The 23,873-nt window shown below is 45.2% G+C and overlaps 1 protein-coding gene across 4 annotated transcripts in view; it reads right to left on the bottom strand.

Annotated features, from left to right (window-relative positions):
• The window catches only part of PLOD2 (procollagen-lysine,2-oxoglutarate 5-dioxygenase 2), a 99,127-nt gene that overhangs the window by 51,520 nt on the left and 23,734 nt on the right, over positions 1-23,873 (bottom strand). For all 4 annotated transcript variants that reach the window (XM_025209644.1, XM_025209645.1, XM_025209642.1 and 1 more), the window contains exons 2-5: positions 19,749-19,840; positions 17,004-17,140; positions 6,382-6,545; positions 2,923-3,035 (exon numbers count right to left, since the gene is read on the bottom strand). In XM_025209644.1, coding sequence (XP_025065429.1) covers positions 2,923-3,035; positions 6,382-6,545; positions 17,004-17,140; positions 19,749-19,784 — 450 coding nt within the window. In that variant the 5' untranslated portion in view covers positions 19,785-19,840. The remainder of the gene's footprint in view (positions 1-2,922; positions 3,036-6,381; positions 6,546-17,003; positions 17,141-19,748; positions 19,841-23,873) is intronic.

Below are 23,873 nucleotides of genomic sequence, written 5' to 3'. Positions count from 1 at the left end.
AATTGCAATTTGGCATTATAAATCAAAGAAATGTCTGGCAGTATTCTCTTGATAGAAAAAATAAAAAGTCCTAGTCAGACAACAACGTTTTAGTTTAAGAACATATGCACACTAATAGAGAGCATGGGGCTTTCTGTTCCTTTAAGGCAGAAGCAGCCCAGCAAAGAGCACTGCAGGGTAGGCAGGGTGCAGCAGCTGCTGCTTGCTGGGGCAACAGGGCAAATGAGGAAATTAGCAGGCACCTGACAGTAGCCTGCTGACTGGAAGCAGGCAGAGCCCTGGCAGGCTATAAGCCTGGGGCTTGGGGCTGGCAAGCCAATCTAGCCCTGCCAGCTGCACAGTTAGGAGCTCCTGCCCAGGAGAGCTACCCAGGGATGCCAGACTGTCTATTTGCTGCCTGCGGGAACACTGAGGCTCAGGGCACTCACAAGGAACCCAGGCTGGGAGATATTCCAGCACAAGGGGTGAGGGAAGGTTTGCCCTCTTAAAGGGGCAGAGAGCTGCTTCCACTGTTGTTATTTATGTTATAGCCCAGGGCTTATATTATATTACATTTACACCAGTGATTTGGGTTGGGACAGTAAGGGGTGGTATATAGAGGTCCCACTGGTGCCCAAGGGGCACACAATCACTTTGAGCCCTGCCAGGGGCAGACTCAATGCTTGAGCAACTGTTGCACCCAGAACAGGAAGACAGTGCAAGGCCAAAGAGCCAGGCATGGGCTAAGGGCCTGGCACTTGAGGAGGGGTGCAGCCAGGCAGAGCCCAGGGGCCTGGCAGACAGGGGCCAGGGCCCCAGTGACTGGAAGGGATGAAGTAGAGCTAGTGTCTCAAAGCCAGGTCTGATATAGTAGGCCCAAGCTAGAAAGCCTAGCTACATTAAAGGGGTGGAGGCAGAAGAGGCCAAAGCCCCAGAGGGAATAACATTATGGTAACACCTGCAAGGCTTGGTGTGTGCTGTAGGGGAGGTTTGGAGCTACACAATTAGCCCCTAAAGCTTTGAGTGCCCTGCTAGGGCACAGTCAGCCTGAGCAGCCTGGGACAAGAGCAGGCCCAGCAAGTGGCCAGTTAAACTGGGGCTCACTCAAAGGCTCGTGAGCAGCCTCCCCATTATATTATTACTAGTATTCCATGAAGATGTGGCAGGTGAGAAGGGGAGGAACGCAGCGGGGCACAGAGCAGAGTGGGGGGGACTAGGGGAGGAGCAGGGCGTGGTCGCAGAACCACCAGGGGGCATCACAGCTACCCCTGGGGCCCCAACATGTTATACAACATGCACGATGAAATATTATTTCAATGCTTCTAAAATGTACAAACTAAAATTAAGTATCATGATATAATATAAAACAGTGGCTTTAATGCATGTTACAAGTGTAGTCTACTTTTTTCAAACCTCAAAAAGTGGTGCTCAATCTCTATGGCCCTGTGGGCTGGATGACTGGTGCAACAATGGTCCACAGGCTGGATCCAGCATAGTGCTAGCATATCAGGTTGATCCAGAGACATGATGCAGCATACCAGCACCTTTTGCACCAGATCTGGGCATGGCACAACCCTGTGCCAACACATCTGGTATGCACAGCCATATCATCCAGACCACAAAACTCCTCTTAGGGTTGAAAATGTGGTGACAGGGAAGTGGTGGTAGTGTTAATTACTATGGTCATTTAACACTATCATTCCCCAGCTGACAAATTTCAGACTACACAGGGAGCCCTACAGGCTGGATGACATCTCTGTGGGCTGGATACAGCTTGCAGGCAGGAGGCTGAGCACCTAATTAAAGCTGGCATATTCAGTAAGCAGTCCAAATTCTTCTTAAACAAGGTTTGGGGGGGGGGGGGGGGGGGGGGCACCAATACTAGACCAATAAGATTACCACTAAATGAAATTACCTTTAAATTATGTCATTGTAGTGCAATAAGCACTTACTGGGGTATCAAATTAGATTTCTAAACTACAACTTCAATTCACTTCTGAAACTTGGAGAATGGCTTGACATTTAGGGTGAAAGAATAGAAAGAAAACAGAACCCAGCTTCCCCCTGCCCCCCATTAATTAATTTTTTTAAAAAAATTTGGGGTATAACAAAACTATTTTTGTAACTTTTAGCAGTCCTAAATGTTGAAAGAGAGCCTTCAAATAAAACAAATAATTTCTATCAAACTTAAAGAAAATATTTCAGGTGCAAGTCTTTTTTCTATTAACACTGAAGGAAAACAATTTAAAGAAAAAGTAAATCCATTCATTTAGAAGTTTAACTGAAATATATCAACCTTTTCTTTAAAAAAAAGTTTGTAATCTGGTAAAGCAGACAAAGTTGTTAAATATTTGGCATTACCAACAACTCATTTTTAGGTGAAATCTTTAGGCCAAAACTTTTTTTCAGCAAACTACTGTTTTGGTAGCGTAGAGGTGATGTTGTTGTCATAATGGTCCAGGAAATATGCAAGAGGCAAGAATTCTTGTGGGTGACATCTTTTATTGGAGCAGCTGCATGGTTGAGATAGACATGGCCAACTTTCAGATATGACAGGCTTGAGGAGGGGTACTGTGATACCTGAACACTTGCCTACATCCATCCCTACCATGCAGTTGGTTCAATAAAAGGTATCACCCACAAAACTTCTTGCCTCACCCAACTCTACTTGCATTTAATTATGGATTTAGGTATCTTGCTATAAGAATTTACGTTTCAAAATATTAGTTTATATGGCAGTGCCCTGCCCCTGTCCATTCTGTTGCCCTTCACTCCCAAGCCACAGCTCCCAGCAGTGGAGCAGAGCAAAAAACCAGAATGTTGTTCAAATTTCAAAAAAAACTGCCCAGACTGAGATTGGAGGGCTCAAAAAGAAGACATGTATGGGAAAACCCGGTAACCCTATTTAAGTCTATTATAAAGAAAAAGCAAATCTCTACATACCCTTTGCTGTGGGTCAATATAGATTTTGGTATAAAAAAGCTGGTCATCATCATTATCCTGCAGATTCCATTTCTTTACAATGCGGTTCATATATGAGGCATAACCAATAAATCCTGCAATATCACACAAGATAATTTGTTAAGTTGATAAAAAAACATAACTGCCAACTCCAACACATTCATTTGGAACTGCACGTGGCAATTCTCTGCCAGTCAGGGAAAACAGAAGAAAGTCATCGTCATCTAGCCAGAATTTTTTATGAAAATAAAATACTACATATATTCAAAATAGCTATTATCTGAAAGTTAATTTTCTTTATTATGACATTTGAAGGAAAATAAAGGACTGTGGGATTGGTGCGAGATGGCTAGAAGAATCCAGATAGTTCCAAGGTGGGAGATTGCAACTGTTACAGAATCTAAGAAAGAAGACCATCTTCAAGGAAAAAAAAACTTTTGGCAGATTCTCTTTACAAGCTAAATTGCTGAATTCTAACTCTGCATAACAGTACAAGGAATTCATCTGAATTCTGGTATATAGTAAGTTTACTCTAAAGACAAAAATAGGCTGTGGGAAAGGAAATTAGCAGCAGCCCTGGCTCTGCACACAACGAAGCTCCACCCACTGACATCTCCAGGAGGAAACTTAACTGTATTGCAGGGTTGCTGCCACTATAGATTTTCTGGCAAAAATATTGTGGAAGAGGCTTCACCCTTATTGAGATGCAGCACATGGCACTGAAGGTTTTTTTTCCTGCCACTATCACTTATCCTATCTCCCCTCTATTGCTACAGTTGTAGTGTGAAGGAGTTTTGCCAGCGAAACTACATAGGTTAGGCAGGAAAAAGCTTTTCACAGTCCCAGCCAACAAATATTTGGAACATAAAACAAGCCAAGTATGAGATACCACAGAATTCATTCTGTAGTTTTCTATAACAACCCATATTTTCTCTCAAGTGCTTTAAATCAGCAGTGACATTAGAATGACCATTGTGTCATTGACTTCACTGAAGCTTAACTCACATTTTTTCTAGAGCTATTTCCTCAGGCTGTTTGTAGACTCAGTGGACATTATGGCTAGGTACAGACATCAAAAAAGCCTGAGGTGGAATCAATCTAAGTTATGCGGTTTTCTGTAAGTGGCATAGTTAAGATAGGTAGTGAACAGAACACAAATTCACCCTTTGGTGGTGGTAGAAGGAGAAGAGGTGGAAATCTTTGACTGGGTTCCACCGTTTTTAAACCAGTATGTGCGCGCCAAACTTTTGTTCAGTTAGGGGTAGAGACTGGTCTTGTGCGCCAAACTTCTATTCTGTTACAGGTATAGACCAGTTTCCGATCACTTGTACTGGTAAAAGTGTAATGTCTGTACCTGGCCTATCTTCTTAGTTATACCTGGTTTACTTGTGTTAGACCATCTTCACAAACATAAGATCTAGAGACTGTCATTGTGTTTAAATGAAATCAGATGCTGGAACATAAAATAGTAGCCATTATGGAAAAGCTAGCAGGAAAGAATCAGATCCAGTCTGCATGTTTTTGAAAACAAAGCTTTGGCTAAACAAACATTTTAGTTTGCCAACACTGCTTTCCTAAACCAATTTAAACACACTATTTCTTCATATGTATTCATTAAAAAGAGAGCATACAGGGAGTGTTGTTACAAAAAATGGTTGTGAACAAGTTTCCTCTAATGAAGATCTAGGCCCCAAAACATGAATTTAGGCTAGTAATACATCAAGTTAGTTGCCCAATTAATAATTATATCATGTGTACATGAGGTGCTGGGCTGCGTATAGATAAACAACAAGAAATGGAACTCTTGCTTCCAAAAATGATACCTATTATTAGACCAACTGAGAAATTGCAAAAAAATATCTTTTTCTGCAAGCTCTTGAGCTCATACACCCTTCGCCAGGCTCAGGGAAAAGTTCAAGACAGTAAAAATCCCCCATATATGTAGGAAATAAACTTCATTTATGCACAGAGAAAACAGAAGCTGGAAAACTGTTCCTCTGGGTCCATGAGAGTCTCTGTTATGAGGTATCATTTTGGAACCAAGAGTTCTAGACTTTTGCATTTCTTTTTGTCTCAGACCAACACAGCTACCACATACATCCCTGAAACATGGAAGATGCTGAATTTTAGCCAACTTTGAATTATAAATGTCATTAATGAACAACAAGAAAGATTTCTACACCTCCCTGCCTGCCATCTGACACCACCAGGGAAGAAATCCTGCTTGATCTACACAACAAAGAGCAAGCTCACAAAGAGACTCTCAGGGACCCAGAGGGACAATATTCCAGCTTCTGCTTGCTCTGTGCAAAAATGAAGTTTATTTCCTACACATGGAGACTTTTTTCTAGGGCAGTGTGAAGCTTCGGGTGCCGATTCGATTCAGAGAAGATTCGGCCCAATTCAGTGGCCAAATCTCCAAATCCGAATTGAATTAGGAGACCAATTAAAAGGTCTGAATCAATTCGAAGCTCTCCAAATCTTCGATGATTTGGGCAGTTCCTGGTGGCTGCAGCAGGGAGCTGCAGCTGGACTCAGAGCTCGTAAGTAGAGGGCAGAGAAGGAGGGGGCTGAAGGAGGGGGAAGGGGACCATGGGGGGGACCCCTGCCAGTCCCCATCCCCCATCTGCTCCCCCAACCCCCATGGCTGCCCTGCCCGCCCCAGCTCCTGGTGCTTTAAAAAAAGCCCCACTCACCAGGTGCTGCAGGGCAGAGGGGCCATCCCCACTGCCCCACGTGGGGAGCTCTGCCATGAGCCCTCTGACCCCCCTCCCCGCTTGCTCCCCCAGCCCCTTAAGGAAAAAAGAATGAGAAAAACCCCGGGACTCACCACTCCTGCAGCCCCCTTGGGGCTTCTGCGGACTCGTGCAGAGCCTCCCACACAGCACGGTGAAGTGGGGATCGCCCCCTGCCCAGCAGGACAATGAGTCCAGGGATTTGCAGGGGGGGGGCAGCAGGGATCACCCCCCCACACACATGCACACAGCAGCACTTAGTGAGTCAGGACTTTTTTTTTTCCCCCCCTCCAAAGTGCCAAGAGCTGGGCCTGTGTCATTCGGAGATTCAGCAGCAGCTGAATCTCTGAATTAGATTCGACCGGATTGATTCAGGACAGCGATTCGAAATCACCAAATCAAATCACTGTCCCCTGAATTGGCCAAATCCAAAGCGAATCCTAGCCACTTCGCACAGGCCTAATTTTTACTACCCTGGACCTTCCTTGAGCCTGATGAATGGCACATGAGCCCGAAAGTTGCAGAAAAAGATTTTTTTTTCAATTTCTCAGTTAGTCTAATAAAAGATACAATTTTAGAACCAAGAGTTCTAGGTTTTTACATTTCTCTTAGTCTCAGACAAACATGGCTACCACATACAGCCCTGAATATATGAACAACAGTTACTTTGGTTAACCAGCAGTATTATCCAGCAGCCACCACTTACCTCCTGAATTAAGGAAACGTTTTCCACTCCGGACAAAGGGATACTTGTCTGCTAACCTTTTATCTGGCCAAATTAGTCCATCTGCAGCAAATACTACTTTATGGTTAGCTTGCTGGAATTTCTTGAGCAATTCTTCAGGGCCACCCGCAAATATAACATTATAGCTAAAAATAATGGAAAAGTACCCATTAGGTAGATCTATTTTTAAATGATTAAACCTTTTGCTTATTCTAGATTTAAAGTCCTGCACAGTCAAAGAAACCAGAGTGTTCTTAGTTCTGCCACAAATCTTTTTATTAAAGCACATTACTCCACAATTTAAAGCCATTTATAAAGCCTATATAGTATTTATTATCAATATTAGATAATCAGCACTTCATGTAAATACATACCTACCCTATTTGTTTACACACAATTTTCTGAATTTTTGATTTTTTCCTGCTACAAATTTTTCAGACTCCGTCCCTACCTAAAAAAAAAACTTTAATTCCAAATATTTAAAACACAAGCAAAATTAAACAAACAAACAAACACCCACTTTTCCCATTATGAAAAGAAAACAAATCTCAATCTACTTTTAAAAAAGGGTAACAATAGCTAAAACAGACTGAGGTCAAAAGTTGAATTTTGGCCTGAAATAACCAGAGCGGTAAATTCATTTCACTTCAAAGAGCAATTGGATTGGATTGATGATACAAACTGCATATGAAAAGTCACACAACCAATATGTTTATCAAGAATATGAGTGCTTGTATGCCCTACATTTCACATATTTTAACACTAACACAATGATGTGTTGTCTATAGCTAATGACTAGCATTCTTTGTGTGCACATAAAGTTCCCCTCTTATAAGTTGGTTAGCTTGAGTTCCTTAGTGAAAATTACAGAAGTTTGGGTTTGAAGTAATTGCATATAGAATTCACTATGAATAACGCTAAATAGTACAGTGTTATGACCTGTGGTAAGCCTGATCTTCTGAAGCCCTGTCATTTGGTATACAGCTATAGAAAATGACTGTGAATTCCATGCAACTGTGGATGTTCTCGCTGCCCAAGCAAATGTCAAATCCTGGTCAGAACCACACTAAGCTGTAACTTGCTATCTTTTAACAGTGAATTTCACAGGATTTTTGGTTAAAAAATATATTAAGCTTCTCGTTGTTAAGATTATATTTCAATTAAGGGATGTAAAAGGTTAAATGGCAATTATATTTATAACATTTACCGTTTACCTCTTGTCTTAGTGCTGTCTACTCTCAGGGAAGCAACTCCAGCAGGGGCTGCCTGGGAAGTGGTATGGATCTGAGTTGCAGCATCATACTGCTGCTGCAGCAAGGAGGTAACTAGTGGTTACCTGGGGAGCAGAGCCAGGCAAAGTTGCACAGCAGAGCTGGCAAGGCTTAAATAGGAGTGAGCACAGCAGCAGGGCTACTACTGGGTGCTGCAGAGGCAGGCTGCATGGAGCCAAGTGCCCCCCTTCCTTCCCCATAGCATTTACAGGGGCTCCTGCCCACTGGGACAGCCACACCATGGCCAGGCAGTACCTCCAGCCCATGGGTGCCTAGAGCCCCGGGCAGCACCTCCCTCCTGCCCACCTATCCCCTGAGCTTTGGCAGCTGTCACTCAGCAAGGACCCAGGGCAGCTCTCCCAGCTCAGGGGAGCATGGTGGATGGACAGGCTGCACAGGATCGTGCCTGAAGCATCCACCTGTGGGCAGAGTGCCCTCTGGTAGAAGCCACAGCACTGGGGCAATCCCTATCAGAAAAAAAAATTAGATTCTTGCATCATAAATTACTCTAAGGATAAATTACTTACTATCACTAAAGGAATACGTATTTCCTTTAAAAGTATTATCCCGGATATACCCCTTTCTCCTGACATAGGTGTAGCTCCTTACTGCACTTACTTCTAACTGGAATAAGAATGCACATTAGGGCACAGAAGAGAGGAAGTGAGGCATGACAGAGAATGGTGTATTTAAATTTATTCTCTATTTCCTAGGGCCCAGAGGGGAACCAAGTACGGGGGTGGGGCTTGAGGCTTGAAGCAGGGAGTGGAAGAACTGGTTTCAGGACCATCAAGGAGAGGGACTCATGCAATCTATTTCAAAGCAAATGGGTTCGTGAAAACAAACTCTCTGTAAATTTGGCAGAAAGGTTTATGAAAAGGAAAAATCAGTCTTGGAGCCTCCCCTGCAAAAACTGTTTGCCTTTGGCCAGATAGCTTGAATCACAGCCAGCAACAAGACGGGCTGAAGGGGTAATGAGAAAAATTGAGACTGCTCAAAATGCTTTAAAGTTGGACCATCGGTATTTTTCCACTTTGCTCAAGGGCTGAAACACCTGCTCCCTATAGCACTACTTCCCAAAACAAATTTACTGCCACAGCAACAACTTGATCAAACAGCACCTTTGGTCAGAACAGTAATATTGCACCAGCCACAGACTCTCCTTGCAGAGCAGATATATTCACTAGAACACAGCAGTTAACAGAAGACACTGCACAAGTCTTTATGGCTTACAATGGTGCAGGCCAATATCTATTACGTGTAACAAACAGTATAACATGCCTAACACTACCACCATCCCATCCAGGAGCTCCAGGGACTGATGCAACTTTTTCATATTATGAAGGATTTCACCTGCAGCTTCACACTTGACCTAAGCTGGGACTATCCAGCTTTCAAGTGGCCAGGGGTCACACACCCCACAGACCACATGAGGGCAAGCAACACCCTCCTCCCCCAAACTGCACACTCCAGATACCCACCCCTCACTGCTGCAATGCATGCCCATGGTCCCCCCACCATGTACTGGTGACCCTGCCCCAGTGCACTGCATGCTCACAACCACGGCCCCCCTGCCCTAAGCAACCATGCACCATGCCCTTCCTGCTCAACCACGGGCCTGTGACCCCCATCCCCACTACACTGCTCACTGTACTGTATACCTGGGACCCCACCCCGCTACACATGGGGACCCCTCCTACACTATATGCCTGTGACCCCCACCCCTGCTGTATCATATAACTGCCTAGGTTCATCCTCAGCTTCCAGCACTGCCCTACCCACTGTTGAGAGTCAGACAGCAGAAGCCAGAGGAGGAAGGGAGAGCACAGCAACTTCAGCAGGGAGGGGCAGGGGAGGAAGGGGCACAGAGCCCAGTATCTATAATTTAATTCCTTGCAGGCTGCCTGTAGTACAGCCCCAACCCAGATGAATGCCGAGATGAGGGATTAAGCAACCCACTGCCCTTCACACTCCTTCAAAGACAGAAGCATCATAGGTACTAGGCCTGCGTGAAGCAGCAAGTATTTGCTTCAGATTCGGCTGATTCAGAGGGACGGTGATTCAAATCACTGTCCCAGTTCAATTCAGCCAATTTGGATCTGGAGATTCGGCCATAGACTATACGGGCAGCAGTCCTCCACAATGCTGGACACACCTAGTAAATCTGTTGCAGTGGGTGGAGGAAGGAGAAAAGGGGCATGTGGGGGGAGGGACAGATCAATGCCCCAAAAGTGACAGAGGGACTGGGGCTGGGACAAATTGCCCAGCCAGGGCAGGGGAGCACGGGAATTGGGGAGGGCAGCTCCCACCACTGCGTGCCACCGCACGCCACCATTCCGGGAATTGCTCTTCTGGTGGCTCCTCCAGGAGACCATGAGAGTGGGAATGTGCCCCCGGATCCGCACAGGGAGGACTGGGTCAGGCTGCGCTCCAGATGGGCAGCGGAAGGCACTGGGAGTGGGGGCTATGCCCTCCCGCCACTCGCCCAGCCAGGGCAGGGAGGCACAGGATGGCGCTGCGTTGCCTCAAGCAAGTGCTGCATGGCAGCAGAAGCTGCGTCAGCCTCCCCATGCTGCAGCTTGGCCCTGCCCCACCCCGGCTGGGTGAGCAGCAGCAGGGCATGAGGATGGGTGCATGCACCCAGATCAGGGTGGAGCCGACAGCAGGGCCTATGGGGAATTTTAGGGTGGCAGCTGCCCCCACATAGCTTCCGCTCCACTACCCTCAGTAGGGCAGGTGGAGCCAGGGCTGCACTCTGGGCGGCAGCTGAGGCTAGCCAACCAGAGTGCAGCCCTGGCTCGACCCAACTCATGAGCACAGTCTGGTGGCTGAGGCTAGCCTCCCGGAGTGAAGCCCAGCCCAGCCCGCCCTGCACAGATCTGGTGGCATATGCCTGTTTCCATGCCCTCCTGGACCAGTGGCAAGAGCCCCTAGAGGAGCCACCAGAAAAGCAGCTCCTGGACTGATGGGTCGCAGCAGCATGCAGTGGTGGAAGTGCCCCTCCCCAAGTCCTGCACCCACCCACCCCCCGCCCCGACTGGGCAGCTTATCCCAGCCCCAGCCCCAATCCCTCCCTCATTGTGGGGAGCATTGGTTTTTCCTCCCCTATGACCCTTCCGTCCCTCCTCCGCCTGCCACAACAGTTACCAGCTGGAAGCAGCTGTGTCCAGCGTCACTGAGGACTACTGCCTGTATAGTCTATGGCCGAAACTCCAAATCGATTTGAACCTTTTAAAAGGTCTCCTGATTCAATTCAGATTTGGAGATTTGGCTGCTGAATCAGGCCAAATCTCCTCTGAATTGAATCGGCTACAGAAGCTTCGCACATCCCTAATTAGGTACCACAGCGCATGCTTCAAACTGTACATACCATATCCCAATATCCATATCCTCACTGCCAATGCCAGTCTTACTTGCTTCTGGACCACTGCTCCATGTTAGAATAAACAAAAGAGCTTTCAAAATCTGCCTTTCTATTGAACTCCAGCCTTTTCAGTTCAAACATATGGGCATTAATCAATTATTGCAGGCAACCTCAAGTTTATTTTTCACCACAGGCCATGCTTCCCTCCTATTCTGGAGAAGGCAAACCAGCCCAGTAATTCCACATTAAGGGAAAATTCCTTCCTGATTCCATGTAGGTGGTTAGCCATAGTTCAGATCAGCACAACACAGGAGCCAGGACAACCCTACAGGACTGAAATTTTCCTACAGGGTATACCATGGCTTTTGCTGAATTCTGGGTCCGAATCAGACTTCCAATTGGAAAGGCCAGAGGAAAGAAGGATGAATATAGCCAAAGACAAGACTCTTTTGCAAAGCTGGGGATGCTCTAAGATCTACACTTATTCTTTTCATAATCCCTTCTACCAAACAAAGGCAAAACAGGCTCTGTTTCCCTAGGGTTCCTAAACAGAGAAGCTTCCTTCCTTTTGCACTTGTAAACCAGCAACAACTGTGGGTTCAGCTCTCCTGAGTTAACTGCATTGTTTCTAAGGGCTCCTCTACACATGCAGATAAAGGGATCTAATGAGCAATGGGATCCAATGCATGATCCACCTAATCATGCCTCCTGCCATGCCATACAGGGGGAGCGCAGAATCATCATCTGGGGCACCCCCTCAACCAGTTCCCACAGCTGCAAGCCTTGCAACAGACAGGGCCTGCAGGACTCATAGCAGGGGCAATCCAGGGAATGCTGTTGCCTCTACAAGCCTTAGCAGTTGTGGGGCTTACCGCGGGGGCTATGGGGCTCAGAGTGGGCAATGAGGAGAACAGTGTCACCACTGTGAGCATTGTGAGGTGCGGGGCTCGCAGCAGTGACAGTGTTCTCAAACCTCACAATTGCAAGCCCTGCAGCTGATGGGGTTCACAACAGCAGCTGCATTCCTGGCACTGCACCTGCTGTGAGCCCTGCAGCTGATGATGAGCCTCACAGAGCAAGGGGAGCATTTACCCCAATGTAACCCCTGCAGCTGACAAGGCTCACAGTGTGGGGCTGTGCCAGGAACACTGCCACCCCTGCAAGACTTGTCAGCCGCTGGGCTGGCAGCAAGTAGTGCAGCCCTGTGACTTTGAGGCCCTCAGCTGATGGGGCTCCCAGCACAAGGAAGCACTTGGCCACATGATGAATTAATGCCATGATTAGAACAAGCTACAAAGTTATTACACATTTTTTGTCAAATAACTTTGTAGTTTTTGCTCATTTTGTCATGCCAGTTATTGGTTGAATGTGTAAGTGGGTAACAACTTAAAGCATGATGAAACAATCGTGCTTTACATACAACATGTAGAAAGGGCCTAAGTAAGACCAGAAACAGACATTACATTTGTGCCAGAAGAAAAGTTGTCAGGGAACTCGGTGAGGACCCCACAAAGGAAAGTTCCTTCCCCCTTCCTGCCAATCAGCTGATTGCTGAGGAGGGAGATGAGATGGGCAGCATTCTCCTCCAACAGGAACCATCCCAGAACAATCAGCTGATTGGCTCAGTTGGGGGGGGGGGGGTGGTACATTCTCCTGCAAGAGCCTGAGGAGAGTTGTGACCAGGAAGGATAACACTCAGCCACTCTTCAGATGTCCCAGAGGAGTTGGAGCGGGTATCGGGCAGCTGCACCATTGGCAGCTACCCTCCCAAGGCTTCAGGAGATCTGCCAAATGTGTGGGAAAGCACTCCAGTCCTGCTCCTCTGAGTCCACCTAGATGAGTGTAAGAAGGAGGAAGATGGCTGGGCTTTGATAGCAAGGCTTCCGGGGCTCAGGAAACCTTGATACCATGGGAGAATGGTCCCCCACCACCTCACACTCCTGCCTCCACTTCCACCTGGAAGGTTGTATGGAGTGGGGACTATCATCCTGCAGAGGGAACCAGGAGGGTTCCCACTAGGGGAATATGGCCCTTCATCCTGCCAGACAGCTGATGGCATGGCCCCTCATCCTGCCAGGAGATGAAGCTCCCCCCACCCCCGGGTTGTCTGTGGCAGCCATTGCTTTTCAGCAGCTACCAACTGCCAATTGATAGCACAGGCAGGTAAAGGAGAAGAAAGGACAAGGTGTCAAGTAACAGCCTCCCCTAGAGGGTGGCCCAGGGAGCAGCCCTCTAGTGCCCCCCGGCTAGAAAGCTTGATAGTGTAGTTCTCCAGCCAAAGACCGCAACACACGTTGCTCCAGCTGACTGACCATTTTTCTAGTGGTAATAATATCAGAGTTATTTTTACTGGTAGAAGAGAACCCCTGCCTTTGGCATAAGTTGCGACTACACCAGTGCTTTGGACACCTACACTTGTCCTACCTAGACAGTAGGTATGTCTACACAAGACACTTTACAGTGCAGCAGACTACCCACTGCACAGTAAAATGTCACCATGTACATGTGTGCACGTTTACTACACACTAAATTAGTCTACTGTGCAGTAACACTCGTGTAAATGCTGACCAGGAGCAAATCCTGGTCAACCTAGGCAGCAGGGGGCTACAAGGGACAGAGAGCTCTCTGTCCCCAGTCCTGGTGTTGCTCAGCTCCCCACAGAAGCTGGGAGCCAATTACTGTTTGGACTGGGGAGCTCTCTGCCCTGGGCCCCAGCATGGAGCTGCTAGCCCCTACATGTCCCCTGGGCCAGCTCCAGGGAACAGGCAACGGGCTAGGAATTTAGCCATTGCCTGTCCCCCAGAGCAACTCCACACAGTGCAAAGCTGGCTATTCCAGGGAGCAGGCAGGGGCTAAGAATCCAGCCAACACTCACTGCCTAGAGCAGCTAGCTCTATCCAAGCAGGGCAGCTGCCAGTGAGCCGCATACCTCCCTGGCCCAGCAGAAGGCTTGCCAGCAGCTACCCTACACCTGGGACAGTTCTCAGCAACCCCCTTGGCAGGCAGCTTGCTGGCAGCCGTGTGTCCTAATGGACATGGGGCCAGGAGAGCTCTGCCTGCTGCAAAGGCACCTCTCTCCTCGCCTCTGAACATCAGGTCCCCTCCTTATGTGTACAGGGCCAGAAGACAGCTGCCCCTGCAGCTAGCAGACTTCTCCTGGCCCCGTGCCCATTGGAACCTGCCTCGTGTTCTTTGCCACACCCTGGGCTAGAACCAAGGGGAGCCTGGAGCATTTGCAGTGACTATAATTGCTTTGATTGCTTATGTTGTTATTTTTCTTTTTATATAATAAAATATTTAACCATTAAGATAAAGTTAATTTTGTTATGATTTACTTTTATAATAATTTGATCAGTCATTATTAGTGTTTTGGAATTAACCATCTATTTTAAATTTCTTATTGCTTAGCATAAATATATTGGACATACTGGTCTCATGATTTTAGATATATTTGACCTATTGGTCTTGTGATTTTGGAACCTAAATTTAATATACATAAAATGCTTATGCAAGGTTTATAGCATGCCTGGCATATGTGGAAAGAGGTAATGAAAGAGTGAATGAAGTATGTATGTGACAATGTGAAGGAAGACTGTCCTCTTGCAGCAAGTGAAAATAGCCTTCTGTGGTTTAATGGTTAATGGCTGCAGTGACTTTGAGTCAGCAGTTAAGGATTACCAAATATTAAATCATGCTTCATCCTGATGGCTGAAGACTGCAAGCAATTATCCCCTGAAGATTGCACACCACAAAGCCAGAAGATCGTGTCCTACCGATCCCAACCTGCCAACAGGACAAGAGGATGACCTTCATGTCTGACTTAGCTGAATCCATAGGCCTGTATGGACAGCTATCACTATAAAGAATTAATACAAAGACAAGGCTTTGGGTCTCTTCCACCTGCAAGAAGGAGTTTTGGGTGCATCCAACAAGACCAACAAGACCTGACTCCATAACTCTGGTCAGTTTGGCCAGCTATCTGAGCAACTTTAGAACTTGGTAACACCTTAACCTTTGCAGGACTGTCTAGCTATCTGTGTGTGTGCCTGTCTCTTCTGAATCAATCAATCAATATGCATGGGAATGAGTGAAGCAAATAATCTTACTGTTCTTTATTCTTTTAATGTTGCATGTTTTATGTTCCAATAAATGCGGTGTTGTGCTTTATCTCCTGATAAAAAATTCCGGCTTGTTTTTAATTCACACTGTACGCCCTGTGCACACAACAAGAGGGACCTCTGGGGACTGCAGCAGCAGCAATTCTGTTGCTCGAAGCCTGGCCAGCGGCTGCAACGTGGCTCCAGGTGGCCTGGCTCTGCTTTTGAGTGGCATGCACAACCTGTGCATGTGCTGCTCCGCTTTCTTTTTCCGCGGATTTTTTTGACCCCCTGGATAGAGGGGTCAAAACAAACAAACAAACAAAAAAAAACCCTCAGAAAAAGAAGCCAGAGCAGCACATGCAAGGGCAGCACTCCTTTTCAGCATGGAGAACATCTAAATGTGTGGTATGTGGCACCGCAGATGTGTTCACAGTGATACATACTGCATGACCACACTCGTCTGGATGCAGCCACGTAGACATGCTCCCAGGAAGACTTATTGCACAGTATACCTATTGCGAATTAATAGCACAAGTACGCTCTCCCAGTAGTATTTAAACCTGAACCTTGCAGAATTACTACCATAAGCCTTAACTATTTGAACTAAAGAACTAAGACACCTAGCTGGAAGCCACAGTTGCAGAACACAAAAATTTGCAATTCCTCAGTAGAGGCTCCATGTCCACACAAACCACTTTTTGAACCATTTCAGCTCATCTCCACAGCCACATCAGGACTTGGCCTAGGTGGTTTCAATTGCATTCTATTCAATTGTGTTTTAGTAACAAATTCTATACACAGTGTTTTAGTAACAAAAAATACTGGGAGATTTCAGAAATCTGCCACCATAGGCCGGGACCGTGCTGAGAACACTTTGAAGGATGGTTTATCAATGGATGTGCAGAGGGATCTGTATTATTTGTCATTTTGGTCAGAAGCTTCAAGTAAGCCAGCACTTAGCCCTGCTGAAAGCTACCCTAATCCGGACAGAATTTAACATGCATGCAAATTGTGTCTGTATACATAATGATAAAAAAATATTCATTTGAAAAATAATTTATTTCAAAGAAGTTCCAAAAATCTGAACTTGTTTGAAAAATACTGCACAGAAAGTTACAAGAGGAATAACTCAAACCAAAACGAGGCTGACCAATTATTTTCCCATCTTCAGTAAGTAAACCAGATCTCACTTTTTTTCAAGCTAATTGTCAGGAAAGTTAAGAATTATTTTTACTGAGATTATAAAAAAATATACATTTGAAAAATTATACTGAGTATATCTGGCATTTCCAACCCAATGCAATACTCGTCAGTGTTAAAAAAATATCAAGGTATTTGCAACCTTGAGAGATTGGTATAGTCAATCTATTTAAGGAAACTAGATCATTCCCCTGAAGCAGTTATGCCAATCTTAAATCATTTATTTTGAAAACTCACTTGAGTTCTTGGCAATGATGGGAGGGGGAGAGTAAAAGAGTATGCCTTATGCACTTCCGCGCACATATTTCTGGCTACGTGCGCCCTTTGAGTCACACTAATCTCTTACAAGGGCAACTCCTAGCACACAAGGCTCGAGGTTAGTAAAGAAGTTTAGAAGTCTGGCAGTGCTCAATAACATTGTTTTCATAGCATAGTAGAGCTATGGCCCACAGACAATTTTTACATCTGTAAATCTATTAAAAACGCATGTCTGCTCCAGAGACAGGCTAGTATTTTTATGAATGGAAAAAACAAGAAAGCAAACTTTCTCAAATAAAAACACAGAAGGGGAAAATATCAGCATGTAACTATCAACATGTTACAATAACTATGTTTTATTAGCTACCTCTACAGAGTAAAGCATGAAAGCAACAAGCAGAACTTGCTTACCTTTCAACAAACATTATAACCATGTCTTCTTGATCAGCATAGCTTTCTATTCCTTCTTTCAGCAATCTTACTTTCTGGCCTCCTCCAATTGAGTAAGCTAACTCTCCCCCTTTCCACTCTTCACCTTTACCAAGTACCTAGAAATAGGAAGAGAGAACATTTTTACCTAAACATAAAAGTCAACAGGTATTTTTAATAGATTAGAAACATGTGTCAAGGCAAAGGCAAGAAACAGAAGTACAAGGCAAGGAACCAAGGCAAGAAACAAAGTAAAAGCCAACATTTCAAGCACCAAATCTACCATGTCTTAAACAATATTAATCTCAATGACATCATTTCATAAATATGAAAAAAACATTTTGTAACCTCAAAGGAACCCAGCAATTACTTTTTACCATAGTTGGTTATTCACCTCTCTCACTTAAAAGAAAAAAGACAAGGAAGAAAAAATGTTGTTTATCAAATTCTTCTAATTAAAAAAATAACAATGTAACTTTTAAACACTACAGCACTTTGGAAAGAGGGACAAAAGTGCACAGGGAAGCTAGTGTTGAATTCTTTTTGATGTCTCAAACTACTTCCCCAAGTTAGAGAGAATAGACTCAGAAATCTGTGACTAGCTATTAAATTGGCTAAATAAAACCCCACCATTGTCAAGTACTGTGGAAAATCACAACCACAACAAAACATCCAAATCTTTGTAATGCATAAAGTTTATTACAAAGCCATTATTTTCCATTAACTTCACAGTTTCAGATGGATAATAAACTATATAGTGACAATACCACCATCAACTAAAATGTACTGTCAGTAGAGGTCAGTTTCCAAGGATATTATTTTTTCTGTTGGGACAGGCTCACAAGGTGAGCATATCAAAACCTAATGACATTCAACATGGACCAATGCAGGGTGCTCCACTTCGGGAGAAAAAACAGACATCATACTTAAAGGCTCAGCAATGCTACACTCACTAGCACCACGACCGAAAGAGACTTTGGGGTCATGACTGACCACAAGATGAACATGAGCAACCAACACGATGCTGCAGCCGGCAAAGCAAATAAAACTCTGGCTTGCATCTACCAATGTGTCTGAAGCAAGACCCAAGAGGTTATCCTCCTGCTTTACTCAGCCTTGGTGAGGCTGCAGCTGGAGTACTGCATCCAATTCTGGGCTCCACGCTTTAGAAAAGATGTGGAGAAGCTTCAGAGTCCAAAGAAGCGGTACATGCATGATTAGAGGTCAAGAGAAGTCAAGAGAACAGGCCTTATGAGAAGAGGCTGAGAGGCACAGGACTCTCTAGCCTGGAGAAGCAAAGGCTCAGGGGTGACTTGGTAGCAGCCTGTAAGTATATAAGGGGCGTGCATCAGAATCTGGAGAACATCTGTTCACCAGGGCACTCCAAGGGAAGATGAGGTCTAACAGTCATAAACTGCTAGAAGACTGTTTTAGGCTGGACATAAGGAAAAACTTCTTTACTATCCAAATCTCCAGACTATGGACTAGACTTCCACCAGAAGTGGTGCAAGCACCTACTCTGGATATCATTAAGAAATACTTGGATGCTTATCTTGCTGGGGTGATCTGACCCCAGCTGACGTCCTGCCCCTTGGGCAGGGGGCTGGACACAATGATCTCACCAGGTCTCTTCCAGCCCTAATATCTATGAAATCTATGAAAGATGATTCCCTCTCCACCTACTATTTCAAAATGAGATGGTATAAGGAAACAAGGTGTGCTGTTTAAACTTTCATATAAAGAAGAAACCTTCAGGCCAACAGTAACTGGTTAGGTTTTTTTTCCTTACAGTTTCAACTGTGTGATAAGTTAAGCATATGCAAAGCTTTACAGCAGCTTATAAGCTTTGAATCCCTTGGTTTTGCCCTGAAAAGACTGATTTATAAGAAAAATTATCAAAAGTGGTAGAATCTTATTTTGCCTGAGGTTTGCATGAAGAGGACAACCTCTGTCATATGTGAAAAAAATAAAAATAAAGTGGACCAGTGAGAATGCTAGGAACATGAAAAGGATGGGGCAGAAGGTATTTATTGTCCACTCACCAGCCCTGCAACAATTCCCTGTGTAGCTAGATGCTTTATGCATAAAGCTAGATGCTTTATGTGCTTTATGACTCCCACATTAAGAATCTTCTTCCCCCCCTTCCTTATCTTCACCCCTCCCAGCAGCTTAAGCTACAAGAGACCTGCCAGCATAACTCCATTAAGTAATGCTGAGGGAAGGATAAGAGGCTCAAACATCACTTTGCTAAGCAGCAACTAAGGTATAACATAACCTGCATATGTCTGAAGAGTATAAGTGCCAAGGGAGAAGTGACAATGTTTACAATAAAAGGGTGAAACAAAAGATCCAAGATAAATAATAAATCTAGAACTAATGGAACTGAAATTGAGCTAGAAAAAATTCATAAACATCAAGGGGGAAAAAAAGGTCTTCCCAACAGTGAAATCTATGAACCTGTAGAATAATTTCAAAGGGCAGAGGAAGAAGTTTCATCATCTGGCACATCCAGAAGCAGACTAAACATAATGCTAGCAAATATACAATGGGAACAATTCCATACTGGCAAGGTTATGCACCAGATGACTGAATGGGTCTTTTCCACTGCTGAGAACTATAATTGTTTTACCTTATTGCAAGTTAGTCATCACACATGGTTCTGATGTTAAAGCTTATATAGTACAACTATTTCCAATAGTCAGTACTAACAATAGAATATACCCTTACCTTCACAGTATAGTTGAAGTGCTGTGCAGTCTGCATGAACCGGTGAAATCCATCAGTTTCTTTAGTTGCTACAGTAAAAACTAACAGTTTATCTGAGGGGAGAAAGAGAGAGATTTTTTAATCCATAGCTTGACAAAAACATATACTTTATAACTTTCATAAATTACAATGAATGGAATCATTAACAGGTCTTGGGTGCTGCATGTGCCTGATTTAGAAAGAAAAACAGTAATGTCCTACTTCAGGATTATGGCTTCAAATGAAGAACTAAGGGAATCCAATGACAGAATAGAGATTCTGTGTTCCTCCAAAAATCCCAACCAAATAATAGGAAAACAAATAAAATATCTGATGTAAAGCAAATAGTTTCTGATAAAAGAAACAGCCTAAGAGAATCCTGAGACAGGAAGGGATTCTTAAATAGAACAATACTTTACATTTTTGGTCTGAACTAATCCTATACCCATTACCACATGATGGCATGGCATCATAGAATTTTGTCCCTATTTTAACAGTCCCTTAAGTGTTGTTTCAGTCCCTAAAAAAGTAAGTGGAAAATGTGGGTATGTTGTCACCCTCCTTGTTTCACCTTTCCTTGGAAAGTTAATTTTATGGTTAAGATAACATTTTACAAAAAATTGATCCATTAATGGATTTCCAGGGACATAAACAGGGTGAAATACAAATCACACTTAATATGGAACAGGATCTGGCACTTAAGATCTTTTAGGTTAACATACTTTCAGGTTTAGAAATAAACTGCAGGAACTAAAGCCCAGTTGTTTGCTGTTGTGCTTGATTATCTTTGATAAAAAGCAAATCGGCAAAACTGTCCACTCAGTGACTGGATATTGTAAGACAAGCAATTGCATAGTTTGCATGTTTATAGCATACCAACATATGCAACCAGTTCTTTCGCCATACACTTCCTTTTGGCTGAGAAGTCATTACTTTGGTTGTGAACCCTGAGAAGCAGGCAAAGAAGCTTACAATTGACCTGACAGCTCTTAACCACTAATATTTTCTACCTTCTGTTAAATAAGGTCTACATTCTGATGCTTTAAGAGTAGCTACTCATCAGGGATCTGGTTTTCTGTCTAAAACTCTCAAATTCTCTGATAAAAATTCAAATTTACCTCAAAAAAACCCAAATCCACATTCCACAATTAAAATGAAACACCATTATATATAAGCTGAACACAATCTTTTACAGACATATTTATAATTTTAAAGCAATTTGGAAGCCAACCAGTGCCTTGATCATCATAATTAAATAAAATCTAAATACCTATCTATTTTGGTGTTTGATTTTGGGTGTGTTTTGGTTTTTTTTAAATAATAGAAAATCAGAGCTCCCCCTGTTCCCTTGACTCATGAGGATACAGGTCAGGCTGCGGTTATCATTCCCTCCCCCTGGCCCCCAGCTGCTTTGTGGTGGTGAGCATTCCTGATACATCAATGCCCTGCCCCTGCCCATGCCCCTCACTCCCAAGCCACAGCACCCCATATCCTATTGGTGCCCCTCACTCCCAAACCACAGCCCTCCATCCCCACCCCGCACTCCCAACCTGCAAGCCCCTAGCCCTGCTAGTGCCAGTCATCCCCAACCCATAGCTCACCCAGCCCTCAGCCCCCCACCCTGCCAGAGGGGAACCCTAGCTGCCAGGGCCATCTGACCAGGGCCAGGGCCCATAGCCTCCTCCCTACCCTAGCAGCACCAGAGCCCTGGCAGCTGCACATATCAGACAGCAGCTTCTGAAGCTGGAGCAGAGCTGAGCCCTCCCCAGAGCCAGAGCACAGCCCCCAGGGGCAGGGAAGGATTTAAGCTGCCCACTGTGAGGCTCCCCACCCTGCTGTCCTCCTCCCAGGGGGGTCTGTGACATAGCAGGCAGGATCCCCATAGGAGGACAGAGAGGCTCAGTGCTGCCACTGCTGCCAGGAGCCCCATACCAGCTGCACCCCCATGGTGAGCCACCCCCTGTCTGCCCAGCAGCAGCAACAGAGGCATGGAGTTCTGCCCCCCACCTCACCACTGCAGCTAGCACAGGGCTCTTGGCAGCAGTGGTGGCAGCACCAAGTCTCTCCTTCCTATCATGCCAGGTCCTGCCCACTGGGCCACAGAGGCTCTGGGATGAGGGTGGCAAGGCAGGGAACCCTGAACCCAAAACAGCCAGCCTGCATCAACCCCCACCCCACACATTTTTTTGGGGGGGGTCACATGCCCCCCATATCCCTCTCCCTGGAAATAAGTACAGTGGCAGGGAGCCAGGCCCCACTCCTCCCCACCCAGGCAAGCTGCCCAGGGCTCCCTCCTGCTCCTCAACCAGGTCCCATGGCTGTGCATTCCCACCCCAGCCCAGGGCCCCACCGTAGCTGGGCAGTGCCCCCAGCCCCCAACTCTGCCCCCCCATCCTGCCTCCAACATCCCATATCCCCCACCCCAGACTTACCTGGAGGCAGCTGGGGGAGCTACTCTCTATGCTGGCTGGCTACATTGCTAGCCACAGAATCATAGAAGTAGGGTCAGAAGGGACCTTGTAGATCTTCAGGTCCAACCCCCTGCCTGGGCAGAAAGAAAACTGGGCTCAAATGACCCCAGCCAGGTAGGCATCGAGCCGCCTCTTAAAGCCCCCCAGGGTAGGAGCCAGCACCACTTCCCTTGGAAATTGGTTCCAGATCCTAGCCGCCCTGTGAAGTAGTTCCTACGGATGTCTAATCTAAACCTTCTCTCCAACAACTTGTGGACGTTATTCCTTGTTATCCCGGGGGGCGCTGGGGGAAACAAGGTCTCCCCCAACCCCTTCTGGTCCCCCCTAGTGAGTTTGTAGACAGTCACCAGGTCCCCCCTCAGCCTTTTCTTGTGAAGGCTGAACAGGTTCAGGTCCCGCAGTCTCTCATTGTAGGGTCTGCCCTGCTGTCCCCGGATCATGCAGGTGGCCCGCCTCTGGACCCTCTCAATATTGTCCACATCCCTCTTGAAGTGGGATGCCCAGAACTGGACACAGTACTCCAGCTGTGGCCTGACCAGTGTTGCGTAGAGGGGGAGTGTGCACCCCCCACATCCTGCTCCCCCCAGTCCCAAGCAGTCCCTTGCAGGCTGGAACTCTGTTCTCTGCATAATCAGTTCTCTGAATTAATCTGCCAGCCTGCAAGGGGAAACCCACCATTTCCCACGTTTTTCTCCTTTAAAAGAAAAAAATCCGCATTTTTCCACAGTGAATAGAAAACTCCAGATGCTGGCTAATCATGCAGGATTCTCACTGCACATTAACCTTCCATCCAGACTAATCTGACTTCCAGAGCATGCCTCAGTTCTCCAACCTGGTCTGTATTCAAGCACAGACACTTTCTAAAAGAAAGCCCTCGAGAGAAATGAAATTAAAATTAATTATTTTTAATGGAAACTCTAGACTGTTGCACATGTTGCTTCACTTTCTCAAGAAATGGAACATATTCTTGTTCCACTTATTCTTGTCCCTTTAGGCTTATTTACATCTATTTTAAACTATGGAGATTCATCTCAAAGTCTAATAAGTTTGGTTTTTTTTTAAATCAGAAATGGGTGGTAGGTCCAACATTAGTCAAGATTTCTGCTACTGCTACTGCACAATGTATTTGCTCTGGTTGCTTACCTAGCTAGTCCCTTCTACCCCACACATAGGTACATGTCAGTGATGGGAATAAATCAATGTCTTAAAACTCAAACATTTGGGAATTGCTTTGGCTAAAAGAATTCATAGAAATCTACTATACTCCAAATGGTAACATTTCATTGAGATTAGTAAACAAACAATAACTGACTAAACCAAAATTTCTGGAGGTTAGAAAAGACAGTTATTCCTCCCTCCCATGGGCCTTGTGTATCAGTATTTTCTGGCTCTGATCCATAACAATATCAAAATAGTACAAGAAAGGTAGCTGATACATTCCCAGCCAAATGGGAAGCACTTGAAGTAACAAGAACAAATTTCAAGGTTTTTATCCCAATTGTTCATACTCATAAGGTATGTAAAAACACATATCCAAGCTTTAGAATGGAATTCTCTCATAGTTTTGTTCCTAGCATGTGCGAGTAGCCTTAGGTGGAACTTCCAGGAATCTAATAAAACTAGGCAATTGCCCGCC

This window comes from Alligator sinensis, unplaced genomic scaffold (assembly GCF_000455745.1).
Source record: "Alligator sinensis unplaced genomic scaffold, ASM45574v1 scaffold39_1, whole genome shotgun sequence".
In the NCBI taxonomy this organism is placed as follows: domain Eukaryota; kingdom Metazoa; phylum Chordata; order Crocodylia; family Alligatoridae; genus Alligator; species Alligator sinensis.
The sequence above is the reverse complement of the archived record's forward strand: the minus strand, read 5'-3'. Positions and strand labels throughout refer to the sequence as shown.